The sequence below is a fragment of the Filicampus tigris genome, chromosome 11, assembly GCF_054856515.1.
Source record: "Filicampus tigris isolate MCC_2025a chromosome 11, RoL_Ftig_1.0, whole genome shotgun sequence".
NCBI classification, from domain to species: domain Eukaryota; kingdom Metazoa; phylum Chordata; class Actinopteri; order Syngnathiformes; family Syngnathidae; genus Filicampus; species Filicampus tigris.
Window position 1 is genome coordinate 13793735 of NC_141227.1, and position 19907 is coordinate 13813641.

The following is a 19907-nucleotide window of genomic DNA, read 5'->3' on the forward strand; positions in this document are numbered from 1 at the left end:
TCAAGCCTTTCTATTGGATAGCCTCTGCCAATCAAATTCGACTTGTTTAAACACTCCTCACGTCTTCCCGTTTATATGGAACTTCAAGTTGCACAACCCGTCCACTCTTCATCCACAACATTGAGAAGGTGACTCATGTAAGTTTGGGAATTAATGTTAAACGCTGTATTTTTAGTTGTGAAAAGTGTGATTTTCCACCCTCATATTTCTTTTCAACTTTTCAGACCAACAACCATGACTGAAAGGGTAAAGCTGCACTACTTCAATGGGAGAGGGAAAATGGAGTCAATTCGCTGGCTGCTCGCTGTTGCAGGTGTGGAGGTAAGTTAATCCGTCCTGGTTGCACCATTAAATCACTTTATACTTCTGTATGTCTGTGAACAATGTCTATGAGCATTGTTTTTTCTTCCTTTTGGGCAGGTAATTATTTAAAATTCATGCAGTTCATTGTCTCATTGTCCTCTGAAATGAATCTACAGATAAATTAATTCAAGTTACGATTACTCAATCTACAAATGCCAAATACAGACAGAGCATCTGAGCACATTAGTGCTACTCTTTCAAATCAAATATTTATAAAGTTTTTCACAACTCTATTGCATACATTTCCGTAAATGTGTAGGACATAATGGTTTGCTTTGCATTCACACTTCTGTCCAGCTCATCCCAAACCATCTTGATGGGGGTTAAGTCTGTTGATTTTTCTGTAGTTATCAACTCATGTCTTGTAACCTGAAAAATGCATTTTTTTGTACAATTCTGAAATTGGGTCGTTTTCCACTTATTAGTATACTGTGTATTATTTCAAACTATTCATTGGACTAGAACTTGTTGAATTTCAATAAATCATTGGAGAAATCTAAAACTTTTGTCCTTTTTTTACTCTGAATATGTCTACACAGATACAGAGACTGTATAACATTATTTAACTCTTATGTCACTTGACGTCCACAGTTTGATGAGTTCCATCTGACGACCCGGGAGCAGTACCTCAAAATGCTGAATGGTGAGTTTTAGTTCCCCAAAAGTGACTTCATATGAGTGTGGATTTGGTCGGATTTCGTCAAATTAATGTGTTATTTAGTCATGTTGTTTTATCACTTGGTGAACCTCTACTCAAGAATCACTCACCTGAGATTAGCCATAACCATGAAATGGCACAAATGACCTTTGCTCGGGTCAATTCACAATGATTCAGCTTGTTTTACTGGGAGTGGCCCATGAACGCTCTATCTGCAGATGGAGACCTCATGTTTCAACAGGTCCCTATGGTGGAAATCGACGGAATGAAGCTCATTCAGACAAAGGCCATCTTGAATTACATCGCGGAAAAGTACAATCTGCATGGAAAAGATATCAAAGATCGTGTTAAGTATGAACCACAAATCTAATAATGTTGAAATTAGTTGTAAAGGCAACCTTAGTATTCATGACTTAGTATTCATGACTTTAAGACAAGCGAAAAGAACAAACCTACTCAACTTTTGTTGACATGGGGATGGAATTAAAACGTTTTTGTTTTCTCAGATTCGTCAATTAATTGCCAAAATATTTGACAGATTAATGGATTATTGAAATAATCATTAGTTGCAGCTCTCGTGGTTTATCCCAATACCGGTCTAGCTCACTATGGGACATTGTAACTTCCTAAGAATGTTGTCGTTCTTGTTTGAAAATAGAAACACTTGCAGAGATTCATAGAAATAGTGTGGCAGATTTAACTCGTTCTATCCCAATGACATATTTTTGTCATTTCACGGAGGGTCTGAAAAAGTCTAATATGGAATGAGTTAATGAGATGGAGTGATACATCAGTGGGAACACAATATATTTTACAGAACAGTTAAGGCGCCATTTATTACGATTAATTTAAAACTGAAACCAAATATTGATTTAATAAATCCGTTTTGCGGATCTGCCACCACAAATAGTTCCGCAAACAGTGGCGTTAGCCGCAAAGTTAGCTCTTAGCAAGACGAACTAGCCAAAGCATCAGCATCAAATCAATTTGAAAAAAATTAAACAAATGAACCTTCCTTTACTGCTTTCACGTTTGAGTCGCGCCACGCTATTTACGTTATGGGAGCTTTGATCCGGGCAAATTTTACACATGGAACAGGTGTCCGCAGCTGCTCGTACACTTAAATGTGTCATTAATCAATTGAGCACAATTCGAGGTTTGCGGAGACATCTTCATATTACCTTTCTTCTCCTCGAGCATCTGACGACTATTTATACTTTAATTTCACATGGTTTTTTTCTGGAAATAAGTTAATTTGGGCAACGCCAAGCTTTAAACAAACTAAACAACTGATGGTTGGCATAGGCCAAAATAACGGCCGAACACCTGTTAGGTGGAGTGATACGTACGTCTAACTGTATCGTCCCTCTCGGAGTAACTCTTGTCCAATCAAATCGCTTGCTCGGAACTGTTGTATAGTAATATTTATGTTTCCTACATTGTTAAATCTTCGAGGACTGTGGCAGAAAATAAGGAACGTGATTAGTACGTGTATTAATATACAAAAATATATATTTAAAACATGTAATTAAAGATAATATGACTAAATGTGCATGTTTGTATCAAACTGGCAGCTCTTTAACACAAACCAGTAGCCAAGGAGTAGATCACTTTCCATAAAAATGGTGACCCCTGTGTCCAGTGTGATCTGTAGGAATAAAATTGCACAAATTCCCGATGAATTCGTAACGTAGATTTGGCAGGTTCCACTGTGTTATCGCTATTGCATGCTTCATTACAGCCAGTTTAACATTGACCCTTGTCCTCAGCATCAACATGTACTCAGAAGGACTGATGGACCTCATGGAAATGATCATGATTCTGCCCTTCTCTCAAGACCCGAAGGCCAAACTGGGCATGATCGAAACCAAAGCAAAAGAGCGCTACCTGCCCGTTTTTGAAAAGGTAGCATCACATAAGTCATAAGAAGTTGACCCTTTCTAGGCTGCTGTTTTAAAAAACGAAAGTTGTGTGCAGCAACTGTTGGAACACATTTACCTGGTGGGAGGTCGGCTGAGCGTTGCGGACGTGCTCCTGATGGAATGCACGCTCATGTTGGAGGAGAAGTTTGTGGGGATCCTTGGAGACTTCCCTAACGTCAAGGTGTGTAAGCGGCAAAAGAGGCAATCCTAAATACAGTGGGTGTGTAGAGTTTTGAAATCAATTGTAAGTGCATGCGTGACAGTCCCAGTGGTGTCTCCACGCAGGCTTTTCAGGGCCGCATGTCGAGGAATCAGGCCATCTCCGGGTTCCTGCAGCCGGGAAGCAAGAGGAAGCCTCAGCCCGATGACGTTTACGTCAAAACTGTCAAGGAGGTCTTCAACTTAAACATATCATTTACATAAAATGCTCTCAACGTTCAATATGATGATGTTGAAAGATCACCGATGAATCACAATGCATTGCCCATTAAAGGTCTATTCTCTCATCAAACATTGCAGCGTTTATTGATTTCAAGGTTTGACCAAACAAATTGCTGCGGTACTTTGTCCAGTCAAGTCTGTTGGCCCATTAGGAAATCAATAACGCAGTTTCCTCTGTAATTTATGGAACTCGTGTATCATGTCAGACTGCTTTTCCGCGTCCCCTTTTCAGTCAGGCCACCATCAGGAACAAAAGTCGGAACACCATCAACAAACTGCAGGAATAAAGAGGCCACCATTACACAACTTTGGAGCCAGTCAGACAAGAGTTTACGATGTGTTTCATGGATCACAACAGCGTTCAAACTTCTGACCTTAGACCCGTCATAATTCCAGCTGGCACCAGTTTGCCTGACTTCTTGTATCTGGTCCCCATCACCACCGCCAGGATCCCGGAGGCGACTGCAAGAACACAATTGAGGCAAAATTGAACACTATACTATAATAACCAGTTTAATAGTTCTGTTGCTTCACACCATGGAGGGGTCTTAATTATTTTGTATTATTTGTAGCAATTAAACCTACGCAGTCGGTGTCTACGTTGGCCTAAACTGTATTACTCCCCTATTATGCGTATTAGACTTACTTGAATCAGTACTTCTGCTTTTACCAGATTCCCCCCCCCCACACACACACACACAACTATCTGTACTTGTGCTAGAGTGTGAGTACTTTACCACCTGATACGTACACAGTGACACCTTGATGTCAGTGGGCTTGTTGGAAATGTTGTAGGCGCCGTAAGCAGACAGTCCACCGAAGACCAAGCCGGCCATTAGAGACATGACACTGCCTTCAAAAGACACACGATGACGAAGATGATCACGACTTGTTCTTTGTTTTTATTTTCACTTGAGATGACACTGATGGAGCTTACTACTTTCAACCTTTTCTTTTGTATCCCATATATCCGCCCAGCAAGATGGCCGCAGCATAGCTATATCCAATCCAGTCGATGGCCATTGAAGAGCTGCGCACACTGAATAGGTTTAATATCGGTGTAACATTTAAAACATGAAACGCAATCAAACATATTAGAATGAAGCTTGTAGTTATGCATACAGCCTATTTACATTTTTTCAAATCCAGTAGAGTATATTTATTGTTCAAGTAATAAACCAGTATAATATCTGTTTACAATAATGGAGTCATTTGGTTAATTATTTTGGTTTCAAAAAACAGGAAACAAGGTGAAGCAAATACATAAATGATGTGACTGTCACTGAACTGAGGTAGCTGAACAATAGGGTTAGGATTAAAAAAAAAAATTATAAAATTGAATGATTATGTATTAAAACTATGTAAAACAATGTCCAAAAGCTTTACTTAAAAATTCAAAATAAACTACCCTTAATCCAAACAAATAACCTTTTTATGTTAATGTTTTACTTCAACACTGCAGGCTGTGTTGCTCTTGGGGGCCGCCTAAGAGTCGCAGGGGCCCCAAGCAGATTTCGTCATTACAGTGTAGATAAAGTACACACATAATGTATACATTGATACATATACCATGTATGTGTACATATAAATACGTTATATTATATATATATACATATATATCTATACACACATAGTTGTTTTTCTTGTAATTGCGGTGTCAGTTTCCACAATTTGCCGCTAGATGTTGCTGTTTGTAGAACATTATAACGCGACGCACAATCACGGTATTAATTGTACGGCGACCATCTTTACAAACCGAATATTGGCGAGATGAATGTCTTGTACTTCAAGATGCGTTTTTCAGACTTAATGAGCACATACCTTGCGTTTGAACGTAGTAAAAGTTCAGGAAAAAGCTCCTGCTTGACTACACTTCCTTGTTCATCAGAACAAAATTGCACGCATGCGCCGTGCAGTCTTGCTACGTTCAAATGCAGCAATAAAGTAGAAAATCTGCAATTTACACAGTTCTACATAAATCATCCTAAATGCATATTCACTCGTCAACTGATTTAAAAAGTTTAAAATTACTTCAATCTTGTCAAAGGACCCAGTTCCAGCTGAAGAAAAACATCCCCAAAGCATGATGCTATCACCACCATTATTCACTATAGGTTTGGTCTATTGCGCCAAACATACTTTTTGGAACGATGGAGAAAAAGTTCAATTTTGATGTTCATAACAAAATTTCCCAAATCGCATGTGGAAAATGTGATGTATCTAGACTTTTTACATACTGTATAATATTGTCATTTTCTAAATATATATGCGAAACTAATCACATTTCCTTTTCGTTTCACTATTTTTCCATCATTTCAAATACTGTAAATCAAATGTCATAGAAACTTTATCAGCAATAATTTAGAAGTATAAAACACGATATAACCAAGCAATTTTTGTGGGTGCGGCGGAGGGACTTCTATTTCTACATGTTACAGGAGTCACTGATGGAATCTGTTGTGTCCAGATCAATTAATTCAAGAATGCCACGGTGAAAAAGGGAAGTATAGCGTTTGCGCTTCGTTGTTTTATTCTCGCTCCGTGAACACACTGAAGCCACTCTTCTCTCTCTCTCTCTCGGCAGTTCTCGTTCTCCCGTCTTTATATCAATATGGACACCTAGCGCCCTCTAATTGGCACCTTTCTGTTACAACCATTTCAACAGTATTCCTTTCTAACGCCACGTATAGTGGATCGGGCGAATTCCCACTCAGTGACGATGTGAATGTGAGTCCACACAACCAGTCCAGGACGTAGGCTGCCGACAGCGCCTGGTCGGCTATGATATAGGCGCCAGCTACACTTGATCCTGAACAGGATAAACGGTTTACAAAATGGATATTACAGGACTCGTGATTGTGTAAATCAGTGTTTTTCAAACTCTGTGCCAGTGCCGCGAGATATTGTCAGGTGTGCCGTGGGAAATTATCTAATTTGCGTGCCTGTGCGGTCTAGCGCCTGGCAGAATAATCATGTAGTTACTACATTGTAGTAATCTTCCATACCAGTAGGCAGCAGCAGTAGGTAGCTAATTGTCTTTAGAGACAAGCCAATTAGTGACGCATGTTTATCCAAACAGGCCCATGTTTCACACTAAGTATCAATAGGATACATTATACAGTATAATACTTTTTTCTTTGTGTTTGATTCCTATTCTTGACGTTATAATACAACGTCATTAATCAATGTTAAAAATGCTTATATAAACAATATAACACATTGTTAAAATCATCTCTTTTTTTTTTGCCCACAATTTCAGATGGTGGCGTGCCGCAGGATTTTTTCAATGAAATAAATGTGCCTTGACTCAAAAAAGTTTGAAAAACACTGGGGTAAATGATCAGTGAGTTAGGTAAAATAATGGAGTTGAGCGCAGGCCATATTTTAGCCACCTCGCTTTAGGCGACAGTGTAAAATAACACCTTAGAGAACAATAGAAATCGTGTTATGGCTCATAATAGAAGTAGAATATCTCTGCAATGTGTTTGATAATCACTATACTTGCATTCCCGAAAAGTACAAATACGGAGAGGGCACCAGGATTTTTTCCCCCCTCTCCCCGATACATAGAGTGGGGATGAGAAAATAATTAATACATTTATTTTAGAATGTCAAATCAAATGCTGAAGGGGCTTAACTGGGGCTACACAGATTCCTGATGGGGCTAAAGAGCCCCTATAAGACCCGGTGTAGCGCAGCCCTTGAACAAATCCATCCATTTACTATACCACAGGGCACATACAAACAACCATTCACATTCAGTCACACCTATGGACTATTCAGTCTTCAATCAGTGCATGTTTTTGAACGTGTGAACCTGTGAGGAAGCCAAAGTACCCAGAGTAAGGAACATGCAAACTTCACACAGGAAGGCTGCAGCTGAGATTCAAACCCAGATCCTCAGAACTTTGAGGCAGACGCTCTTACCCACTTGGATGCCGTGCTGGCCCCAGAATAATTTCAGCATTTAAAACAAAAAAAGCCAACAAAACACACTAAGAAAGTTAATGGAGCATGGTGAAATGGTGCATTTAACGGAGTGTCTTCAGAGGGCAGAAACACAAACTAACTCATCAGTTCAGCCAGCTGAGACAGACAAAGCAGAAATGGGCAGAAAAAAGTGACCATCTGGCACTTTTGCATCTTTGTTCACAACAATATGCACATGCACACACACACACACACAACGTGACTCCTTCCAAGGGGGAAAAAATAGCTTTATTTCACTCAGACTGTATACCCATACCCGTAACACATTAAATCGACATTTAGTCAAAACCTGTAAATCATATCGCATTTCCGAGCAAAACAAGCCACCTGTGTGAGCGCACAGGGCCGCTGAACGCCTCTGTGACGTCAACACTGCAAAGAGCCGCAGAGATCCTCCAGCTGGGGGAGGGACGAGAACCCGCTCCTCCAAAGGGAAGGCACACGTTTGCGCAAAGAGTTGGCATTTTTTAAATGCTGCCTACAGAAAACAATTCCTGACAGGATCATAGTTCTTACAAAATATCGGAAAGAGGTCATATAGAAACAAGGAAGATGACTGAACTGAGTGAGGTATTGTAGCACAGTGTAAAAACATTTACCTTAAAATAGACCTCTGACTAACTCCGGGACTGCCGATGTGCAAAGTAAATTGCAGAAAAAGGAGATACAATAGAACATAACGACAACAACTCACAGACCGTGCTTTTCACAATACAGAGATGTGTATACTATTGAGTATAATACAAATGGCTTTGAGTTTGCATGGCTTTGTAAGCTTTTTTTTTTTTTTTTTTTTTTTTTGCTTTAAGCAAGGTAGATCTTTTCATGTGATGAGAAACAAACATTTAAGAGTACAAAAGCAATACAGATTCAAGACAAATGGTGTTGCAACAGGGCTTGCATTGGTAACTTATTGCTCAACATAAAACAGAACATTGTTGTTAAAGATCATCAGGTTTGGCAATTGACTTTTTTTTAAAGCCATATTTTATTTCAGTTCAGCAGAGGGGAACACTTTTTCCTACCGTTTATAAATCTCTCTGAGGGTTATTAAATTTATGCAAATACATGACGCACCAATCAAACATTATTATGACCGTATATATTATGAGCGTTTTAAACAGTTCCTCTGAGGTTTTATTTATTTATTTTTTGCATTGCGGGCCAGAACATATGCTGGAAGTTTGTATATATCTCGCTTGCCTCAGATTCGGCAGCCCTGCTATAATGGAACAATTTATGTGCTGACATGCATTCATAAGATTACTTATGATGCCTTTACTCGCCACCTTCAAATTGATAAACACCATAATGCATATATTTTTCAAGGGCCATTATTCAACATTCATTTTGACTATTCAAGCCAAATATTTATAGTGTATATTGTAAAAAGTGCCGCAGGTGTCAGGCTGATAACCCTTCTGAGTACTGCAAACCCGAATTATGTTGCATTCATCACACATCAACTTATTTGAAAGTTCACAGTGGAACCCCCAAAGTAGAACACCCCAAACGACAAACAATTTGGAGTTCAACTAAAATGTTCTGGAAAATGTAAGCAGTGTACAATTTTTGGCGCAGCTTGATCTCAGTGCTCTGTAAGTATTTCTTGTGATATCGATGCAGACTGGCGATGATCACCATCGGACGTTATGAGAAACCTGTTGCCTAATAGGAAAACGTGTAGCTACCTTGTCCGTTATCAATCCATCCATTTGATACACCTAAAGGCAAACGTTTTCAATCAGGCTAACAATCATGTTTATGGAAAGCATAGGAAGCCAGACTACCTGGAGAAAAGAATTTCAATTACACCAACTAATTACACTGACAGAACAGATTATATAACCACTTATTATACAGCTGTCTATGCACTCCATTTTTCAAAGCATGCATTTCCACTTTGTTTTTGTTTTTTTAAACTTTCATTAGAAGGTGTTTAACTCTTTATATTTGTACGACAATATTGGGAGTGCAAAATGTTACTTTAAACATTGCCAAAGTGTTAGTTCCTAAATGTTTGATGATGGTCTTAAAGCAATAAATTCACCTAGCATTATTTCAGACATGAGGAATTGTTGTTCGGAAATGAGAACAACTTTTAAGTCACAGAACATATGGTGTTAGACTTTGGAGGTTCCAAAAAGAAGGTTCAACAAAAAGAAGAGCAGAACAAACTCAGTGCAAATTAGGAACGTGGCACTTTGCATACCGAATACCAAATCCTAAATTATGTGAACAACATGAAAGTTGTCTGTCTGAAGAATAACTTCAGTTTTCATGGGTAGAAATTGGCCAACGTCTGCTGGAACAATGAGTGCGAGGAGACGCGTTTGGCTGATGAGAGCGAATTGGGAGGGGATGGGGGGTGTTGGGTTGATTATGTGATTATTTTGAGCTCTTCTGAGGAATTTCATGTCGTTTTTGTACAAATCCACTGTTGTTTCCCCAAAGCCTGATCAATCCGGGAAACAACCAGTAGCGCAAGACGAATAATACTTTGCATGGGTTCTGCACAGTGAGTCGCGTGTGGTGCGGGCGCGTGCGCCGGCTGCGTGTTTGTACCATACGTACCGCAGCATTCCGCAGCACAACCTGCGTGGGAATACGGAAACATGGCATCGCTTCTGCGCGTTTCACGGCCATGCGTTAAGGAAGCAAATTGACCCACAGCCAACCTAGAAGAGTCCCGTACACCCAGGTCCTCCAGTACACCTTCCTACCGGTGTCAGTCAGCAGCAGAGGCAGCGTCAGACCCCCCAAGACAAGCACGGCCGGGAGGGTTTTGGAGAGTCCCAGGGGGGAACGTCTGCCCTCCCCGGGGAAGCTGCATAGTTTGACTCCGTCGCCATGCTCGTAGAAATCCGCCAGCAGCCTTTGAAAGGAGAGACACACATCTCTGAGGAGTTCATCCCCGCAGACAAAAGCAGCTGCAATTTAACACTTGAAAATGCCTTCTAATCATATTGAACCAGCACCATTTGCACATGTTGTGATTATGTTGCCTGCATTATTCACGGGGAAATCAAGGAAACAGTTGGTAAAACATTCCGGGATGCACTAATCTATCTGATCTGCACAAAGGATTGAATAGCTTGTTACTGTGCAGCCAACTCTTCACTGAGTAATAACTTTTGTTGCCTCATATCTGGTTTGTTTGATTGTTTTCCTTTTCATTATATGGTATTATACGCCTTTTAAACCTCTTACACTTTTTGCTTTTCTCACCAGTTCATCCATTTCAAACAGCATTTATATTGTGGATAGTTTCATTCATCCAGGTCATTTCTTTCTCAGGCATTGAATTAATCGCAGGTGGGCTGCTCTGGTTGTTGTTAGAAGACGTTTGCCCTCTCATCCGAGAAGGCTTCATCATTTCATGCAACAAGGCTTGGTTAGGAGTGAGCAGCCTGAGTTGGTGTGGAAAACCCAACTATTTATGCTCCAGGTTGGAGGCACGCCACACCACCATGAATGGTATCATTCTTATTGGGATGCAAATTGACCATGGTTACCACATTTATGCACATTAGAGGTCTTACTTCCTGTAATGGTTGGCAGTCAATTGGAGATGGACAACCATTAACAATAATGTACAATATGGTGTCTTCAAAGGCCGGAATCGAGATGTGTGTGTGGGATCAACAGAGTCTTCTCTTACCGCATATATGTCAACATTATTTTAGCATAGGTCAAATGGATCCTGCGAGGCATGAAGACGAAGAGAAGGCAGACATTTTGCAACTCCAAACAGACCCCGCATTGAAAGACTCAACATTTATTCATCTTTGCGCTTAATAAACACACACGGTGGGATAATGTTGCAACTGTGCACTTTTACCCATGACACGGCATCGTGCAATCAGATGGCATTAATCGATTAAAAAATGCAAGTGTACATTTTTTTTTTAGGGTTTTTATTATTTACTATAAACACATTAACCAATCATTGAACAATTTTAGGGTTTTACGTTATTGCCGTGTTGTGTTTGTCTTGCGTTTGTGCTTTTTCCCTGATGTTTCGTTTGGGTTGACAGTGACGTCAGCTAAGCAGGACGGGATTCTTCACAGAGGCAGCGTGCGAGCAAAACATGACTACTGGTTTGCTTATTGACTGAATTCGCCGCGCGTACACTCACCGGTCCTTGATTTCAAAGCGCTCGTGCAGCCACCTGCGGAAGAAGAGCGGCTCGGCAGGAATTTCCTTGACATCCACACGCTCAAAGTGGATGTGGACTCTCGGACATTCTTTGCACAGGAATTCTGCAGAGCAAAAAAACAAGAAAAACAAATCAAAACAATAATAAGGAGAGACTAAACAAAAACAGGAAGACGCTTTCAGCACAGCAGCACGTAAAGAGTGAGTCAGTATGCGTTTGCATGAAGTATGGTTGTGCACCATGCGGTGCTGCCAGCCGTAAAGGGAGAACAATCAAAGTTGGGTTAGCCTAACTGAAGAAGTCACCTGGAAAATCAAGGATGGAACGACAAAGAGCCGTGGCTCTTAACACCTTAAAAGAGGGGGGCGGGGGGAGTTTCATCTCGATTCAGAACTCCCTCTGCATCCAATGGGAACAAATGCGATAGAGTAAGACAAAATCACACACTATGACTCGCTGATGCAATGAGGTGATACAAGAGTCTGAGCATGTTAAATGGAAATTCTTTGAATTCAGAATCAGATGCAGATTTCAAATATTAAAGCTCCTAAAACCGTATATTCATAATGCACTTCATTCAAATCATCTATTCATCCATTTTCTAGAAAGCTTGTTCTCATTCGGGTCATGTCTGGATTTGGACAAAAGGTGGGCTGTGCACTGGACTGGTCGGAGGGTACAGTACATCAACAAAACAAAAAGAATATCACTCATATTCACATTCAAGATCAACAATGCAGAGTTTTCAATAAATCCGACATACATGTTTTTGGAATGTGGGAGGAAGCTAGAAAAAAAAAAAAAAAAAAAAAAGGCAAAACCAATAATTAGAACATACAGATGCACGAAATGCCACACAGAGAAGCTGGAGCTCAGACTCGAATGCCAAACTTCGGAATTGTGAAGCGGATTTGGTAAGTATGTGTGAGCATTAATTTTTTTTTTTACATGTAGCATTTTATTCACAGAAAGGACTCAAGAAGTGTTTCACACAGCTAAAATTCCATCATGCATAAAATATAGAATCAATGTGTGCACTGGCGGCCACTGTGCTGCCCCTCATTCAAATCAAATATGAGATATTTCTTAATATAAGAGATGGGAAGATTGTTGTTGTTTTTTTTTTTAAACAACAACAACAAAAATATAGGTGGACCCACATACAGATAAACAATGAGGCCATACTAAGTAAATCATGAACGTTTTCAGTCCCAAGTCAAATAATATAATTCAAAACAACACAAAGCACCAGAAGTGACCGGGAAAGTGTGAACGCTCAAGGCTACACATGAATCCCCTGAGAATTTCAACTTCCTGTTTCCACAACATCCAATCATATCCGCAAAACTTGGTGCGGCGGCCAAGAGGGGAAACCTAGTCGAAGTCAACAGCAGAACGCCGTTTTACTTTGAGCCTGACATGAAATATGGACTATGAATAAACACTGGCAGCTCAGTGAGAATGGAAAAAAAAAGGACTAGGACTTCCTTCTTCCTTGCTTTCATGGGGGGGGGGCGGCATCAGGTGTTTTTTAATCGTTAGGGCCGCCGACTATGCCTTAACTTCAGAATAAAAGATTTCTAAAGCATTGATGTCGATACCGTATTACTTGTGAGGCTTTTATTTTGAAGTTGGCATTGTGGCGCAGTGTATAGAGTGAACAACCATTTCGGTGGCCAGGTTGACTTTTCTCTCATGCGGATGATTGCTGCTCTTGCTGGCTTGCGCTGCTGACACACATGCCACACCCTAATAAAAGCAGCGCATACTTGACATTTTAGTCTGACTTCTTAAAGCCTGCAGAGACTGAGGACGAGAATGGAATTTATTCATTGTAAATGTGATTGTAATTAGTTTTAAATGATAAAAACATTTGGAAGTAAAAACCAACATTCTTGTTTATTATCCTTTGATTACACCTCCTGGGTCGTGAGCGCGCACGCACTCACTCGACCAAAGTCACCTTCTCCCCATGACATCAGGAAGTGCGTGAGGATAAAAAAAAGTTTCAGCCTCTTTGATCTTTTTGGCGCTGTTTATTCCTGACAGTAAGGGGATGTTTTTTCTAAACACTGCCGGAGTGCTCGATGAATCACAGTGAATCGCAATAATGACAAAATCCAAAACAGGGAGTCATGCTGTTTACAGGAAGCCACCCAACGGCAGTAGGTAATTTTGGCTTTGTGATTAATTCCTGAGGGCCTTGTTAGAATACTGAACATTGCCGAATCGATCGTGCGACAACCTGTGTGACTGTGGAAACACTGATTAACAAAGAATTCTTGGCAGCCGCCCTTCCAAACAGCTTTAAAGGTGGCTGTGAAAATGCATGTGTATCGTTTAATAATCAGTATGTGCAGGCACTCTGAGGTCTCTAGGAACAATTTTGAATAGCAATTATGGATGTAGACCATGTAGGAAAACAGCACTAATTAAAGGTACAAGAAAGGACACAATCATCTGTAGAGTCCACAAAACGATTAGATCAAATAAGATCGAGTGATGATTGAAGCAACGTACTGTACCTGGCATTGAAGGCGCTGGTTTTCTTTGGCGGTCGGCACCAAGCGTTCCCTCGTAGGCCACCGTGATGTCATACACTGCATCCAAGTGGCCCCTCATGGTCTCGAGGGCGACGTGTGACGCTTTCATTCGAGGCGTTAGTGTGTGTCGCAGAAGAGCCAGGCCTACACAACACAGGCTCTTACTTCAGTGTTAATCAACGTTGTGGAGCTGTGTGGCTGAGGAAGAACCCATTACATTTCATACTCATGTTTTTTTTTTTTTCTTCTTCTTTCCGGGCATTTTTCTAAATTTCTAATTACTGACATGAATCGTGATGACTGCATTTTATGACAGGTTGTTGAGGCTCAGGGGTTCTGCAGTCTACCAAGTACCAGTTTATTTAGCGGAGTGGCTCGAGAACAGACTAAGTCAACGAAAACGCTTGGGCTGAGAGGTCACTTAGACTGTGCAGTATGCTCATCTGCTCACTAATACCTCACATAACAGCAGATAATGTCATGTGCATGTCAGCTCCACTGAGTGAGTTGGATTAATGGGGGAGGTAACATTAAAGCTGGAGCTCAGAGATTCACTTATTTCTGCAGAGCGGGTGAGCATGACCCTTGATGCCTCATCTAACAACATCAACTGAAACACATGAATGCAGAAAATCCAGGAAAGCTGAAAATGTTGGAAGGCGCGTAAACAAAGTAAATTAATTTGATTAAACAACTTTCCACTTTATTAGATTTATTGTCAGTAGCGTAAAGCCCGTATCTCACTGAGCGGCAAATGTTTGCGAGCGTGGGCGCACGCAGTGAACGCGGTTTTGTCATCATGGTTCGTTCAAGGTTCCAAAAGGTAATATTTTCCTCCTAATAGATGTGCTTCATTTAATTATACCTTTAACCAAAGTACCAGTTTTTATGATATAAAATGGGAAACATTTTTATATCAGTATTGACTGACTGGATAAACGATATCAAAATTCTAACAAATTGGAAGTCGAACGCTCTATAATGGATTGTGTTGAACCTTTAAGGTTAAGACCTTATGCACTTACATGATAAACGTTTACAGTATGTCAGTGGTCAAACAGTTGCTTGCACCAGTGACCAAAGCTCTTAGTCAGCTGTTTATACACCATGTGTGTGTCATCAGCATGCCGCAGTGCAGGCGTCGCGGCTTGCTGTCAAGTCAGTACCTTCTTTAGTAGCAAAGGCCTGACTGTCGGCGATAACATTCTTGAGCTCGGGATTATAGCGTGTTCCTTCCGGAAAGATGACGAGGTACATCTGTGGGAAGAGAACATGTTAAATGAAACACTTTAACTTTTGACTCTGGGGGCAAAAAGGCGGTCGAGGAGGAAAAACATAAAGCTGATCCATTAACTAGTGCAAGGGCTCTCAATGTCCATCATGGTCTCCGGGGCAATTTGTGTAGAATACACTACTGACGTGCACGCACACACATGTACGTGGGTAGAAAGCAATCACAAAGTTCTATGCAATAACACTAGAATGAAAACCCCTTAGTCCAGGGGACCTTAATAGGCAGATATTGATCGGGATCCAGAAGTCTTTCCATACAAACGCTGATAGCTTGACCAGCACAAAATGGTTCATTCCTTTAGTTGACTTTAATTCGTCCTTTATACCAGTGTGAAAATCAACAAAAAAATAACGTTGTCATACTGTTAGTTAATTGGTTATTAATTGGAACACGTATTAAAACAAAGAAAACAAAAACAATAATGGACAACCAGAAATCTGGTAAAATCAGGTAACAACCAATCATGGCTCAGCTTCAGACAACAGGTGAGCCGTGAGTGGTCGTTACCTGAGCCCTGTGCAACTGTGATGTCATTTTCAGTCGACAGCAAGTGACAAAATGGCCACCCCCTGAGATGGCTCTTAAAAGTAGTGGACTTTGCTGCTTAACTCCATCCATCCATTATCAATACCGCTTATCCTCACAAGGGTCGCGGGGAGTGCTGGAGCCTATCCCAGCAGTCTTCGGGCAGTGGGCGGGGGACACCCTGAATTGGTTGCCAGCCAATCGCAGGGCACACAGAGACAAACAAACATCCGCACTCACAATCACACCTAGGGGCAATTTAGAGTGTCCAATTAACCTACCAAGCCTGTTTTTTTTGCCACGCAGGCATGGGGAGAACATGCAAACTCCACACAGGGAGGCCGGGGCCGGGATCAAACCCACGACCTCTGAACTGTGAGGCAGACGTGCAGACCAGTCGACCACTGTGCCGCGCTGCTTAACTCATATTCCACAAACGCAATATTAATCAGAATGCCGTGTTTGGACTAGTGGAGGCACGTATTTTTGTTTAGAATTTTGGGGGTTGACTTCCTCTTTAAGCAGATCAATTCTACATCGGGAATAAAATTATTAATAAATACAGTCAGTTTTGGTTCAGGTTTTGGTAGTTTCTAAATTTAAAAACCAAAATGACTTAGGCCATTATTTTAGGAAGGTGACAATATCCTAAAAGGTGGGGATAGAAGTAAAACTTACTTATACCCATCACTTATTCATAATTTCATTATCTAACTTCATTTACTATAATCAAAACAGTATGTGCAAGCTACAAACAGCTACACATAAAAAATAGTAACAAACAAACTAAGTAATTGAATACATAAATTCATTCATAACCAGTAAACACCTAGTGAATGTCAAACACCCCCATTTCTGTGTACTGTATATTGAAAACCATCTCTTTATACTTCTTTTCCAATCGGATTATGTTTGGACATGGTTTCAACCCTGCCCCCCAATTTCAAATTGTACAGTTTACAGGTTCATTTTAGTTGACTAAATAATTAGGCCTGGATAATAAAGAACGCATAATACAACAATGTATTGACAATTTAGATTGAAATCCGATTTCAGACATTATGAATCCTCTTACTGGTGCTCCCGACTGATTCTGAGAGACAAGCTTCTTCTTCATAGCCTCTTCATTAAACTTGGCACTTCGTTTCACATAGATCCCCCCATGCTGGGACGAAAAGAGAAACATTATGACAACTGTGTACAAACCTGACATTAAAGCACTTACACGGGGGTATTACCTGAGAGAAATACCATCCGTAGAGTGGAAGCCACTTAAGTCCGTCTTTAAGAACATATCTGACATGACCGAGGGCATTCTGCCTGATTGCCAACATGTCAGCAATGATCCAGTCCGCTACAAGAGGGAGATCCAGAGACTTAATTCCAACTGTGTGCCACATTAGATTATGTTTAAGGCACATACATGCACACATGGTTTACCTGTACATTGATGATTGGACAGATAGATCACATTCTCTTTGTTTTTTGGTATATCTCCATATATGATGATCTAGAGTGGAAAACAAGAGAGCAGATAAGCCTTTGTTTTGAAAAATAACCACATTGTATGGATTGCTGGGTCACAATAACACACACACAAAGACTACGCCGCTAGAGGATTTTAGTCCAGTTTTCTGAGTGTTTCAGAATCAAAATAGTTGGAGATGATCACCATTAGCCATCTGGAAAACTAAATATTTAGTGTTATTACCTTTTTTTGTGTGTTTTTGCTCATAGGTTTGTTTTACACCATTCTCACTGGCTTTACAGGACTGTCAGATGGAGCCAGTGTTTATCAACTTTGATTTGCATATTGTATGTATGTCGAGTATGCATTTTAGTGCATCTGTTTTAGCCATTTGACAAAAAGGAGCACCAAGTGGAAACACAATGATACAATAACTTCTCAAGCTGCTGACTGGTGAGCTACCGCATATTTGTCACATGATCAATAGGTACGGTTGTGTGCATCACAATAGCAATGGCCTTTTTTTTTTTTACTTGTGACATTTTTTTTTAAATGTGCAAGATCCATCACATTTCTAACAGCCTCCGCTTTAATCATCAGAAAGTTAAGAGTTTAAAAGAGTTCTGTTTCTGTTGAATGACAATTAAAAAGCAATGTCTGATTTTCGATAGATAATTTTCAGCAAATATATATGATTACTTTAACCCCTTCTCATTGGCGCCGCAGGACTCTTTGCAGGAGCCATTATTTAATCCGCCTTTTTGTGAACAACAGACTTTTATTTGGACATTCTATGACTGGCCTACACTTGAGTCCATCCATTTGCGCTGTTTGACAAGAACTTAGAATGTACATTGATACAATAACTTCCCTAACAGTTGACTGGTTAGCTGCCAGATACTTGTCACATTATGTAACAACAGGTAGTGTTATTTATAATTTGTATTACATTGATGGTTGATTTCATTTTTTGCTTGTGTCAGTGCTTGAGCTGTATAATCAACTTTCATAACTTTAAATTTTAGAGTGTAAAGTGTTTTGCTTCTACAAGAATGCTTGATGTTTTTTTGCACACTACAGGTGTTCTGTCAAAAGGTGTGGCCACAATCTAAAGGATTGCAATCTTTCTTGACTGGCTTATCCGGTTCTGTTTGAAGACTGACAGTCTCAAGACATTTCGATCAAGCATACAACAATCATGTATATTCATGTCATTTTGTGGACAGGCATAACTCATACTCGCCTCCACTCCTGTGTAGTTCTCGAAGAAGAAGAGGACCATGCTCTGGTAGATGCAGTACAGCCTGTCATCTAACGTGTGGTACAGTCTGGCCGGTAAAACAGTGGAGAGGAAGCGCCAGGCCCCCCACGAGAGCACGTAAGCCGGAGCCGTGCCCAGCATGACGGTGGCCGGAAACCAGTACCGGAGCGAGTACGTATGGACGACAAAGGACAGAAGCATGTTGCCACTTCAAAACTCACTTAACCCCCCCACCCCCCCAAAAAAGAAAAAAAAAGTCCCTATCTGCTTCACCACAATTATTTCTCCCACCCGCCCCTGGACTACTTATCAAAACGCACCTTTCCGCATCAATCAGCATTACAAAGTAAATCAAGTGAGGAGTAGGCTAAAGCTAACTTTAACCTTGTGTACATGACTCACTTAGCCGAGCTGGCTTCAATTAGTCATCCATGCTGCCATACAAAACAGAATACATTATCTTAAGATAATTGCTTTACGTTACAAAACGACTCTACTGTACAAGTTAGTCCTAACCGCTAGCCTACTCTACAAAGTGTCTCGTAAGAAAACTAGTTTTCAAATAAAATGCAGCATTAAAACGTGTTATAACGTAAGCGGATAGGGAAACTAATCCGAGTGTTAGTTTAGCGGCTAGGAAGGGGCAAAACAAATTGAATAAAAATAAGTTGTTCCCTCTTATCGGTTAGCTGTTAAGACCTAGCTTCTAGTACTGGCAGCAAATGTCATACACATTACACACCACACTACGTAACAAGGATGAATATGATTGGTCTAATCCAATAATGGGCGTTCTTAATCTTAAAGAACCACACTAGTGTAAGCGACTAGGCGGTTACAACAGCTGTACTCTATTTTATTTTAACATACAGAGCATTTCGTACTGTGCTTGCAATACGGCAATATTAGGTTATTTTATAAATTCTCCTTTTTGATCATTTATACATTTTTTTTTTTTTTTTACAAAAAAATTAATGCATTAAATAGTGTAATTAACATTAGTCTTTGTTACAATTAAATTAAGGAATGACTGAGCTTCAATCTGCACAATTTAAAATGTAATAGTGATGGAATTTGATATTACACTACTGTATTTTGTGTTCACTACATTTTATCAATTATTAAATTGTTCAATAAAAACAATAGGTAATCTGTGCGATAAAATCAAATGATTCACCTAATTTACAGGTGAGTGTTGTCCTGCACTATCAAATGGTGGGGCTGGCTGAGAGTGAAAAAAACTATCTCTTCAGTGTTATTTTCAAATGTTTATTTCATATGG

The 19907-nt window shown here is 40.2% G+C and overlaps 2 protein-coding genes across 5 annotated transcripts; one reads left to right on the forward strand and one right to left on the reverse strand.

Moving 5' to 3' along the window:
* On the forward strand, positions 1-3454 carry LOC147139819 (glutathione S-transferase A4-like). The gene is made up of 7 exons (XM_086044535.1): positions 1-137; positions 225-321; positions 955-1006; positions 1240-1372; positions 2791-2926; positions 2999-3124; positions 3229-3454. The coding sequence occupies exons 2-7, from the start codon at positions 235-237 to the stop codon at positions 3364-3366; spliced, it is 672 nt and encodes a 223-aa protein (XP_085900661.1). The 5' UTR covers positions 1-137; positions 225-234; the 3' UTR covers positions 3367-3454.
* On the reverse strand, positions 3442-18862 carry agpat5 (1-acylglycerol-3-phosphate O-acyltransferase 5 (lysophosphatidic acid acyltransferase, epsilon)). Of its 4 annotated transcripts, XM_086044534.1 has the most exons (11): positions 18608-18862; positions 17337-17406; positions 17135-17250; positions 16972-17061; positions 15244-15334; positions 14060-14221; positions 11514-11637; positions 4332-4414; positions 4136-4237; positions 3759-3846; positions 3442-3659 (listed from the first exon to the last, which is right to left on the reverse strand). In XM_086044534.1, exons 1-11 carry the CDS (start codon positions 18824-18826, stop codon positions 3617-3619), a joined length of 1188 nt encoding a protein of 395 aa, XP_085900660.1. In that variant the 5' UTR covers positions 18827-18862; the 3' UTR covers positions 3442-3616. The 4 variants fall into 4 exon arrangements, with proteins under 4 accessions (XP_085900660.1, XP_085900657.1, XP_085900658.1 ...); XM_086044530.1 differs by lacking the exons at positions 3442-3659; positions 3759-3846; positions 4136-4237; positions 4332-4414 and adding an exon at positions 7581-10249; XM_086044531.1 differs by lacking the exons at positions 11514-11637; positions 14060-14221; positions 15244-15334; ... (2 more) ...; positions 17337-17406; positions 18608-18862 and adding an exon at positions 5206-5317.
* Positions 18863-19907: the final 1045 nt, after the last annotated feature.